The sequence below is a fragment of the Salvelinus namaycush genome, chromosome 9, assembly GCF_016432855.1.
Source record: "Salvelinus namaycush isolate Seneca chromosome 9, SaNama_1.0, whole genome shotgun sequence".
Classification (NCBI taxonomy): Eukaryota; Metazoa; Chordata; class Actinopteri; order Salmoniformes; family Salmonidae; genus Salvelinus; species Salvelinus namaycush.
The window spans coordinates 22895578-22907884 of NC_052315.1; the positions used below are offsets into that span (position 1 = coordinate 22895578).

The 12307-nt window shown below is 47.5% G+C and overlaps 1 protein-coding gene across 1 annotated transcript; it reads left to right on the forward strand.

Annotated features, from left to right (window-relative positions):
* Position 1: 1 nt before the first annotated feature.
* Positions 2–12198, forward strand: LOC120053850 (diacylglycerol O-acyltransferase 1-like). The gene is made up of 4 exons (XM_039001117.1): positions 2–1805; positions 1939–1989; positions 11180–11242; positions 11342–12198. Exons 1-4 carry the CDS (start codon positions 1776–1778, stop codon positions 11516–11518), a joined length of 321 nt encoding a protein of 106 aa, XP_038857045.1. The 5' UTR covers positions 2–1775; the 3' UTR covers positions 11519–12198.
* Positions 12199–12307: the final 109 nt, after the last annotated feature.

The window sequence follows — 12307 nt, forward strand, 5'->3', positions numbered from 1 at the left end:
AAGAGAAACCTACAGAATCGCAATGGTGTCTTGCGATCATTACTTGATATTCAGACAGTATCCAACTCATGCATCACTGGCCTGTTTTGGCTGAATAAGTGCTCCGATTTCATTATTGTAGTTACCACTAAGGAAAGGAAATTGGGTTGATTTTGTTAGCTTTAATTAACATTACAGGGTCCCAGCTTTTCAGTACTCAGCCAAAGCGTAAGTGTAGCCTACAACCTGTGCTGGCACGACAGCCGGTAGCATAGCTGTTAGAGCTATGGGCCAGTAACCGAAAGGTCGCTAGTTCGACTCCCTGAGCCGACAATGTGAACAATCTGCCCTTGAGCAAGACACTTAATCTTAATTGTTCCAGGGTCAGAGTTGTTAATGGCAGGCCCTGGCCATGACACCACTCTCTGAAGGTGTCTCTAGGAGAGTTGGGATATGCAAAAAAAACAAATTACTAATTCACAGATGCGTATAAATGTGTGAAATAAGACAAATATTAGAACCCACCAAATTATGTACATTTTCGGTGCTGCTCGAGCCAAATCTAGTCAAGGCTGCAAAACGGAGCGTTGATATTCTGGGGATAATCCCAATTGCGTTCTCCTCGCCTCTTTCTGAAACCCCATTGGAGGAGAAGGTCAGAGGGGAGGGCGCTCTGCCTTTCTCATCCAATGGCGTTTGAGAAGCGGGAGGCGAGAGAAAGCGAGAAGTATTCAATTGAGTTTCTCCCTTGCACGGGAAGGTGCGTGCATCGTGAACATGCAGAAAAATTAAGACGTGTGATATTCATGTTCAAATGCTATTCATGTTCAAATGATTTGCAGAAAGATAATCAATTCCAGGCAATTGATGTCAGGTCAGAACCGACTACCCTATTAATACATACACATGGTTATTTTCATGATATCACTCATGAATAAAGCAACAATGTTGCGACAGAGACAGTGAGGAACAATATTGCGTTCATTGAATGAATGCCTCATGTAATCGACAGGGTAGTGGTGTCTCAAGGGCAAATAATATATAGTAGCCTAATAATCACTATGCAAATTGCTTCACAGACAGTGAAGTTCACTACTTTTTTCAAGTAATTTTAACATTGATGAAGATTATAGCAATGCTTGCAAGTTGCAACAAGACAAACTGCTTTTTTCCCCAGATAGAAGTTGATGTGGATATCTTGATTTGACTTTTGAACTTGGTCTCATGTGCTGTGACACAATCAACACAGAGGCTGAGATGTCTGCAGCAGAAACTGAGGCCTGTGTCTACTCCTATTCTTCACTTGAAGAGGAAGACACATGCCAGTACTATGGCAGTTCCGGCTCTGATCCTCCCATTGAACCACATCCAGACATTGACATGTTCTGGTACACATTAATATTAAAAGTATACCTATAAGTCTCCAGATTTTCCCATGATCCCAGTGTTATTGACCGAATAACATGTAGGCTTCATTTTGTCACAATAGCATGTTGACTTCACAAACTATAGAGAGATATTCAACTGGATCATTATCCTTCTGGTGAGACATTCTCTCTGGATACTAAATGAGCTATGCAGGGAAAGAGAAGAGACCAATAGTGTATTTTGTTTGGGTTTTTCCCCTCAGATCCTGACCCATGCTCACCTGTTCCTGGATAACTTTATACAGTGAGTACATGACACACACACAATTTGCAATTCATGTGTTTTATTTTTTCTCTGACCTCTTTTGAACAGACATGGCTTCTTAATTGATTTGAGGAAGATCTTGGAACACCTTATGGAGGACAATTATGACTGGCCATCTGTCTACCTCATACTGGGTGAGGCTTTGTCATCCCTGAACTATTGTCAGCTTTGATAAACAGTACTCTACCTCAACCAACTGCACAAGGAATATACTGTTCATGAATATGAGTAATAAACTCATCCTTCATGCTTCTCTCACCCTTGCAGCTGCCAATATGTTTGCAATTGCTGCTCTGCTACTTGAGGTGTCTGGATAAGGTGAGACAAGTCTACCCCGGCTTTTCAAATAGGAGAGGCTCAGCTATGTGAACTGTCTCACAAAGGTTGATGTGTTGATTCTAGGGAACAGTGTCCCCCAGTGCATGGTGCTGTTTACACCTGGGGCACTTGGGATAACTGACACTTTTTCCTGCTGTCACCATTCTATATGATTCTTCAAAATCAACAGTTAAATACCACAAATATGATCTGCACAGATATTGACCTGCACTTAAAATTCCAGGTTATGGCTCAGTTGCTATATATCAGATATACAGTGACAAGAAAAAGTATGTGAACCCTTTGGAATTACCTGGATTTCTGCATAGATTAGTCATAAAATGTATCTGATCTTCATCTTAGTCACAACAATAGACAAGTAGTGTGCTTAAACTAATAACACACAAATTGTATTTTTCTTGTCTATATTGAATACATAATTTAAACATTCAGTGTAGGTTGGAAAAAATTATGTGAACCCCTAGGCTAATGACTTCTCCAAAAGCTAATTGGAGTCAGGAGTCAGCTAACCTGGAGTCCGATCAATGAGAAGAGATTGGCGATGTTGGTTAGAGCTGCCCTGCCCTATTAAAAAACACACACATTGAGTTTGCTATTCACAAGAAGCATTGCCTGATGTGAACGACACCTCGAACAAAAGAGATCTCAGAAGACTTAAGAATTGTTGACTTGCATAAAGCTGGAAGGGTTACAAAAGTATCTCTAAAAGCCTTGATGTTCATCAGTCCACGGTAAGACAAATTGTCTATAAATTGAGAAAGTTCAGCACTGTTGCTACTCTCCCTAGGAGTGGCCATCCTGCAAAGAGGACTGCAAGAGCACGGCGCAGAATGCTCAATGAGGTTAAGTATCCTAGAGTGTCAGCTAAAGACTTACAGAAATCTCTGGAACATGCTGACATCTCTGTTGACAAGTCTACGATACGTAAAACACTAAAGAATGGTTTTCATGGGAGGACACCACGGAAGAACCCACTGCTGTCCAAAAAAAAACATTGCTGCAAGTCTGAAGTTTGCAAAAGTGCACCTGGATGTTCCACAGCGCTACTGGCAAAATATTCTGTGGACAGATGAAACTACAGTTGAGTTGACAGAAAAATTTATTAAAGTTTATCAAGACATTTTGCAGGAGAATGTTAGGCTATCTGTCCGCCAATTGAAGTTCAACAGAAATTGGGTGATGCAACAGGACAACGACCCAAAACACAGAAGTAAATCAACAACAGAATGGCTTCAACAGAAGATGATATGCCTACTGGAGTGGCCCAGTCAGAGTCCTGACCTCAATCCAATTGAGATGCTGTGGCATGACCTCAAGAAAGCAGTTCACACCAGACATCCAAAGAATATTGCTGAACTGAAACAGTTTTGTAAAGAGTGTGGTAAACCGTGGGGTGTTGGGTTGAGCATGCAAAGATTGACACAGAGACAGGGAGGCTTTAGTCTGCAAAAACAACTTTATTAAACACAGAAAATAAACATAAAAGAAAATCACTTAAGTTTGGCTCGGTCCTTCTTCTCTACTGTGGCTTGGTGTCGGTCTCTCCCCGTTCTCTATCGCAGTGTGCCACCGTGCTCCTTTTATTTAGCCTCCATGGCTGGTTGGCACTTTCCTCAAATTACCTCCACTTAGAGCTGTCTGTGTCGGGGTGCCCAGCTCCCGTATTCCCAGCAGAGGGAGCAAACGTCGCCTCACGTACCTCCCCTCTATTACCATCCCCCGGGGTAGATCTCCTGGGATACCCCCCCCTTAGCATGCCTCCCTCCCAGTCAGGGCTAAGGGCTAGGTTTGCATCCCTCCGGGATAGGGCGTCTGCATTGCCGTGCTGGGCCCTAGAACTGTGGATGACAGAGAAAGAGAATCACTGTAAGGACAGGAACCAGCGGGTGACACGGTCATTCGTGTCCTTTCCTCTTGTCATCCACACAAGGGGGGCATGGTCAGTGATCAGGGTGAACTTCCTCCCGAGGTGGTAATACTTGTGCCCACTTCACGGCGAGGCACTCCTTCTCAACAATGGAGTATTTCTTCTCCCTCAGGAGGAGTTTCCTGCTGACATACATGATGGAGTGCTCCTCGCCATCTTGCTCTTGGGACAAAACGGCCCCTACCCCTGTGTCAGACGCATCTGTCTGGACCAGGAGGTTTTTTGAGAAGTCCGGGGTGACGAGTACCGGGTGTGAACATAGCGCATCCTTCAGGGCCTCTGTGTCCTCCGTCCATCGCACCGTCTGGGGTGGTCGTGCCTTTGTTAAGTCTGTGAGGGGAGAAGCTATTGCGGCAAAGTTTAGGTACAAATCTACTGTAGTACCCCGCTAACCCCAGGAATGACTTCACCTGACTCTTGGTTCTAGGGACCGGCCATCCCCTAATGGCCGATTTTCTTTTCTTGGGTTTCACATTTCCCCTCCCGACCTGATAGCCCAGGTACTCCACCTCGGCGTAGCCCAGCTTGCACTTGTGGGGGTTCGCGGTTAGACCTGCATCCCTTAGCGCATCCACCATGGCCTGTAACCTACAAAGATGCGACTCCCAACTGTCACTGCACAATTATGTCGTCCAGAAAAGCAGCGGCGTACTCACCGTGCGGCCGCAGGACGCGGTCCATGATTCGCTGAAAGGTCGCTGGTGCCCCGTGGAGCCCGAAAGGCAGAACCCGGTAGTGGTATAGCCCCCCCTGGGTGGAGAAGGAAGGCTTCTCCCAGGAGGCCGCTGCCAGTGGCACCTGCCAGTACCCCTTCGTCAGGTCCAAGGTGCTGACGTATCTCGCCATCCCCAAGCGGTCGATCAGTTCGTCCACCCGGGGCATGGGGTAGGCATCGAACTTACGGACCTTGTTCAGGCCCCGGAAGTCATTACAGAAGTGGAAGGTTCCGTCCGGTTTCGGAACCAGCACTATGGGGCTAGACCACTCACTGTGTGACTCCTCTAGTACCCCCATTTCTAGCATTGTCGCCACTTCCCGCTGGACCGCCACCCTCCGGGCTTTTGGTATCCGGCATGGCCATTTACGCACTTTTTCTCCTGGACGGGTGTGGATATGATGTTCCACGAGATCCGTGCGCCCTGGCACCTCGGAGGACATGGACGTCTTCCGCTGGACCAACTCTGAGCTCTTGTCGTTGGGTCGGGCTGAGGTGTTCCCCCATTGCAACTTCGACCGAGGGTGGGCCCTGCTGTGGCCGGGTCCACATTATGCACAGCGCCACGCGTGCCATTTCTTCAGTAAATTCACATGGTAAAGCTGGAGGGGCTTTCTCCGCCCCGGTTGGCGGACCTTATAGTTAACGTCGCCTACCCGCTCAACGATGTCGTAGGGCCCATGCTGCGTAGCCAGGAATTTACTCTCTGTTGTAGGGATCAGCACCAAGACCTTCTCACCTGGTTGGAACTCTCGTGGTTGGGCCCCCTGGTTGTAGACACGCTCCTGTGCTCACTCATCACTGGCCAAATCGCCGTCATCCTCTCCCTCATCTCCTTCACATGTTCTACTACGCTGTGAAGGGAGGGGGGGGGGGGGGGGGGTCGGCTGCTCTTCCCAGACCTCCTTCACTAAGCCCAGCAGCCCGCGGGGCCCGACGGCCATACAGGAGTTCAAAGGGGGAGAACCCCGTGGTTGCTTGGGGTACCTTGCGCACTGAAAACATCAGGTGGGACAGCAGCTGGTCCCAGTTCCTCCCATCTCTCTCAATTACCTTCTTCAGCATCTGTTTTAGGGTCTTATTGAAGCGTTCCACCAGCCCATCCGTTTGTGGATGGTACACACTGGTCCTCACCTGTTTTATTCGTAACAGATTGCAGACATCTTTCATCACCCGAGAAATGAACGTGGTGCCCTGGTCCGTCAGGATTTCCCGCGGAATACCCACCCGGCTAAATAAATGGAAGAGCTCCCGTGTGATACCTTTTGCTGCCGCCGTGCGTAGTGGGATTGCCTCAGGACCGGGTGGCGTAATCCACGATGACCAGGATGTATTGGTGTCCCTTCGCGGTCTTCACCAATGGACCCACCAGATCCATTGCCACCCGCTCGAATGGCACTCCTAGAATGGGCAAAGGAACCAAAGGGTTTTGATAATGCACCCTCGGAGCTGTGATCTGGCACTCCGGGCAACTACGGCAGTAGTCCTCCACGGCACGCTTGACTCCGGGCCAGTGGAACCGGTTCCAGATCCGCTCCCTGGTTTTCTCCATCCCCAGGTGTGCCCCAAGCAGGTGAGTGTGGCCAAGCTGCAACACAGTCCTAACATACTGGCTGGGTATGAGTAACTAGTCTTTTGTCTCCCTACTATGCTTTACTACCTGATACAATAAATTATGCTTGATTGCGAAGTGGGGGTAGCGCCAATCACTTATCCCAGGTAACAGTACGCCATCCACCACAATCACCTGGCCCCTAGCGCTCTGGAGATTGGGGTCTTCTAACTGGGCCATCCCGAACTGACCCGTGAGGATTCCGGTGCCAGGAGGTCCGTCTAGGGCCTCCACCTCCATAAAGGGGAGCCTGAGGTCTTCCTCGCATGGTGGCTCGCTTGCCGGAGCGGGGTTGTCTCCCTCCTCCGGGTCCGACTAGGGCCCAGTGGACACCTCTCGTGGCGTGGGTTGGGTTGCACAGGCCACCGTCCTTTTTCCTTTTCTTCCATGCTTGCCTCTCCAGGTCCCTCCTCCACAGGGCCTGGAAGAGAGGGCAGTCTCGACCGAGGAGAATGGACACGGGTAGGTTAGGAACAGCTCCCACGCGCATCTGGCACTTCCCCCTTGGGGTGGTTATCCTCACTGGCACCGTTGGGTACCTCTTCGTGTTCCCGTGTACACAGGACACTGTCACCTGCTCGTCCCCCGGTTCCTCCTTCCCCTCTCGTGAGAGCCACTGCGGGTGGGCCAGGTTCACCATGCTGCCGGAGTCCAGCAGAGCGCTGGTGTCGATGCCATCGATTCGTACAGGAACCATCGGAGGGGCCGTCTCGGTGTGTGCTCAACAGGAGGTGACGTAACTCGCCATCCAGGTTACCCCAGAGCTGGGGGATGCGGAGGGCATGGCCTCCTCTCGGCCGGGACAGCTCCACGCACTCATAGCAACGTCTCTGATCTGGGTCCAGCAGCCGCCGACGTATGTTTGGGTCACCCTCCTGCTTCACAGCCTCGGCTGGTTTCGTCCGTGCCCCCCTTCAGCCCCTCACCGCTCTTTGTGTTCTTCGTCCCCCTCGCCACGTCTCCTCTCTCCGCTCGAGCCCCTCAGCGGGTCCTGGATGTTCTGGTGAATTTCTATCACGGTCAGAAATTCCTCCAGGCTCTGGGGATTCTGCATGCTCACCGTCTTCTTCATCTCGTATGGCTGGGCCTGAAGGCATTTATCCAGGACGAGCTTGTAGAGCATCGGGAGGGACAGTACTTCCGTCAGTAGCCAGCCCTTGGTCAGGCGCACCAGGTCGCTCATCTGAGCACGGGGGGAAAGGGTGGGGTAAAAGGCCCAGTCGTGGACCAGCTGTGCACGGCGTGCGAGATTGAACCCATAACGGCTCAGTATCTCCCGTTTGAGTCCCTCATAATTTGCGGCCTGGTCAGTGTTCAAATCAAAGTAGGCCTTCCCAGAGAGGTAGGGTGCCAACAGGCTGGGTCCATACTTCCCTCTGGGCCGTCCTCTCGTAGGTGCACAAAAACGACTCCACATCATCTATCTCCCTTAATTGAACCAGGAACTGATTCGGGCCAGACTCCTGAGCCCTCCCAACCTTCAACTGGGCTACCTCCACCACCAGTCTGCGGTTTTGTTGGTGCTGCTCCTCCAGTGCTTGCTCCTGGAGAGCCTGTTGCTTCTGCTGGCTGAGGATGAACTGAGCCACCAGCTCCTCCATGGTAATCTCCGTACGCTCGACCCCACGGCACCCAAAGCTACTGAGATGCCCGCATTCTCCACCATATGTGGTAAACCGTGGGCTGTTGGGTTGAGCGTGCAGAGATTGACACAGAGACAGGGAGGCTTTAGTCTGCAAAAACAACTTTACTAACAAAGAAAATCAATTAGGTTTGGCTCGGTCCTTCTTCTCTACTGTGGCTTGGTTTCGGTCTCTCCCCATTCTCTCTCGCGGTGTGCCACCGTGCTCCTTTTATTTGGTCTCCACGGCTGGTTGGCACTTTCCTCTAATTACCTCCACTTAGAGCTGTCCGTGTCGGGGTGCCCAGCTCCCGTATTCCCAGCAGAGGGAGCCAACGTCGCCTCACGTACCTCCCCTCTATTACCACCCCCAGGGTAGACCTCCAGGGATACCACAAGAGGAATGGTCCAAAATTCCTCCTGACCGTTGTGCAGGTCTGATCCTCAACTACAGAAAACGTTTGGTTGAGTTTATTGCTGCCAAAGGAGGGTCAACCAGTTATTAAATCCAAGGGTTCACATACTTTTCCCACCCTGCACTGTGAATTTTTACACTGTGTGTTCAATAAAGTTGGTGTCGTCAGGGGGTCGGTTTCATATCCAGGGATATCTGTTCGAACCAGTTTGTTTTTTACTTTCTAGTGTTAGTGGGTGCAGTAGTTACTGATGGTTGGTTTGATGCTGTTACCACTGATTGTGGGTAGTGGAGGGTGAAGAGAATTATTCTCTTGTTCAAATGAAATTAAATCAAATTTTATTGGTCACATAGACATGTTTAGCATATGTTATTGTGGGTGTCGCGAAATGCTTGTGTTTCTAGCTCCAACACTGCAGTAATATCAAACAAGTAATATCTAAAACGTTCACAACAATACACACAATACAAACAATAAAATACACACAAATGTAAAGGAAATGGAATTAAGAATATATAAATATTTGGAAGAGCATTGTCGGTGCAGCATAGATTAAAATACAGTAGAATAGAATACAGTATATACATATGAGATGAGTAATGTTCACTCTGAATACCTGTTCTCCACCGGCGGTGTTTTGGATCAGCCTCTGGAATCAGTTCAATTGCCCTGGGGGGTTTGAACAAAAGATCCAGTTCGGGAAAGTTGTATTCCTGGTCGTAATGCTGGTAATGCTGGTGAGTTACCGCCGCTCTGATATCCAAAAGTTATTTTTGTCTGTATGTAATAACACAAAAACATTTCTGGGCTAATAATGTAAGAAATAACACATAAAAAACAAAAAACGCAAAGTTTGTATTCTTGTTGTGGTAAACATGTGTATTCTGCTCCCAAGTGGTGCAGCGGTCTAAGGCACTGCATCTCAGTGCTAGAGGCATCACTACAGAACCTTGTTTGATTCCAGGCTGTATCACAACCAGACGTGATTGCAAGTCCCATAGGGTGGCGCACAATTGGCCCAGTGTCGTCCGGGTTAGGGTTTGGCTGGGGTAGGCCGTCATTGTAAATAAGAATTTATTCTTAACTGACTTGCCTAGTTAAAAAAATATATATACGTTTTCCAGGGACTGACAAGTGTATATTACATGAAACAAACGAACACATAGAACACCTGAATATTAAAGGTGAGAACAATTCTTCTTTCTTGGCGTACACAATTTCTAGTTGTAGACAAAGAACACATAGACAGTTAATGATATTGACTGTGCTCTGTGTCAGACCTTTACTTCTTCCTCCTGGCACCTACTCTATGCTACCAGTGAGACTTCCCCTTGACCCACAGGGTCCAAATCAACGTCCTTTGTGAGAGGCTGGTAAAAATGGTGAGATGAGGGCCACACTATTATCCACCCTCTTAATTTTTGCCTCTTCTTTCAGGTGGTCTTTACTCAAATGATGGTGGTAATCGTGCAGCAGGTGATATGTTTATGTATTAAATGAATGTGTTTGTACTGTGATTGAATAACTGTGATCCTCAACACAGGGGCCCCACAAGTATGTGTGCTCAGCCCCCTCTTGAACTCCCTGTTCAACCATGACTGCGTGACCAAGCACACCTCCAACTCAATTATCAAGTTTGCAGACGACACAACGGTAGTAGGCCTGATTACCAACAATGACGAGACAGCCTACAGGGAGAAGATGAGGGCCCTGGCGGAGTGATGCCAGGAAAATAACATGTCTCTCAACATCAATAAAATGAAGGAGCTGATCGTGGACTTCAGGAAACAGCAGAGGGAGCACCCCCACAACCACATCGACAGGGCCACAGTGGAGAAGGTGAAAATCTTCAAGTTCCTCTGCGTACACATCACTGACATTCTGAAATGGTCCATCCACACAGATAGTGTAGTGAAGAAGGCGCAACAGCGCTAAAAGAGGCTGAAGAGGCTGAAGAAATTCAGCTTGGCCCCTAAGACCCTCACAAACTTTTACAGATGCACCATGAAGAGCATCCTGTCAGGCTGTATCACTGCCTGATACGGCAACTTCACCACCCACAACCGCAGGGCTCTAGAGAGGGTGGTGTCGTCTGCCCAACGCATCACCGGGGGTACACTGCCTGCTCTCCAGGACACCTACAGCACCCAATGTCACAGGAAGGACAAAAAGATCATCAAGGACATCAACCACCCGCGGCACGGCCTGTTCACCCCACTATCATCCAGAAGGTGAGGTCAGTACAGGTGCATCAAAGCTGGGACCAAGAGACTGAAAAACAGCTTCTATCTCAAGGCCATCAGACTGTTAAATAGTCATCACTAGCCGGCCTCCACCCAGTACCCTGCCCTGAACTTATACACTGTCACTAGCCGGCTACCACCCGGTTACTCAAACCTGCACCTTGAGGCTGCTGCCCTATGTACATAGACATAAAATCACTGGTCACTTTAATAATGGAACACTGGTCAGTGGTCACTAATAATGTTTACTTATTGTTTTACTAATTTCATATGTATACTGTATTCTAGTCAATGTCATCCTATTTAACTATTGCTGATTATACTATCCTATCCTATGTATTCTACAGATATACTAAATATCCTATCCACTTCCTGTCCATAATGTCTTTAATGTCTATAAATTCCAGCACATATATATATTTATACTCCAGACTCCGACATTGCTCGTCCTAATATTTATATATTTCCTAATTCCATTATTTTACTTTTAGATCTGTGTGTATTATTGTGAATTGTTAGATATTACTCAACTGCTGGAGCTAGGAACACAAGCATTTCGCTACAACCGCAATAACATCTGTGTATGTTTTTGATTTGATTTATGTATAAACATTTTGTTTGTTTTGTTGTGCCAGTATGTCATTGCTCTGCCCTTGCACAACTGTCGTCTAGGGATCTTCATCATGATGCTCTTTGAGGTGAGTGACTGAGGTGAGTGACTGAACTACCATACAGTATAGGTCTATGTGTTCTATGTGTTCATGCATAATAACGCACCCTCTCTTTCCCTGCCCCAGCTCCTGGTAGATGTTTACCTTGGACACTATTTCAGGGGTAACTATGGCAGTGGGCTGGTGTGGCTGTGCGAGCTACTGGGTCCTTCTCTGGCTTTGATTATCTATTTCCACGACCACTACATGAGTCACCATGGCCAATGTCCTCCTGGACTGTCCGCTGCTGACTGTTTGTCATGATCACTCACTTATACTGACTTTGGATAGGCTCCAGCACTTTTTGATATCTTTGAAAGACTACTGTTCAGTTTAGCATTCGTCCATTTGTAGGGAGTCATCACAGCCTTAATCTACCCCACAACTATTCATAATTATTTTGAATTTGAATCTTTGGAGCCTGTGTCCTGTCATTATGTGACTCAATCACACATGAAAGATAGGGCTGCTTATTCACTGTTCACAAGTCACCCAACGTTTACTGTAGGTTTATGGATCATAGCCAACTTTTTTCAGACTACTGGTAACTAACTGCCTGGTGAAAACTATTGGGAAACCACACCGTGTTGAGTTCAAGCACAGAATGAATTATACAGTATAGCTTCCAATTGAATTGTGCTGTTAATTCTTTACTGGGCAACCACACCATGTTGAATTCACACACAGTGTGAACGGAGTGAAATACACTATATAGCTGAATTGTACTTGATACTTTGGCAAGCTTATAAAGCTATAAGAAATGTGATAGTTGTGATGTGCTTGCCCTCTTACCGAGATTTCATAAACTGTCAGAACTTTCTAGGAAGACAATTTCTATTGTATGTATATATTGTTTAGACTTTTTTTCAGATAGTTTGTGTATTTGTGATTATCTTTCCAGTACGTGTTCTCCTTTTTGTCACATATAGGTTTGCCGATAAAGGGGGGCAAATGTACTTTTAAATAAACATGCATTGTTATCTTTGGTTTATTATAGCGGTCAAATGACCGTAACTGTATTTGCATGTTGTGAACCACAATTCATTGCGCTAG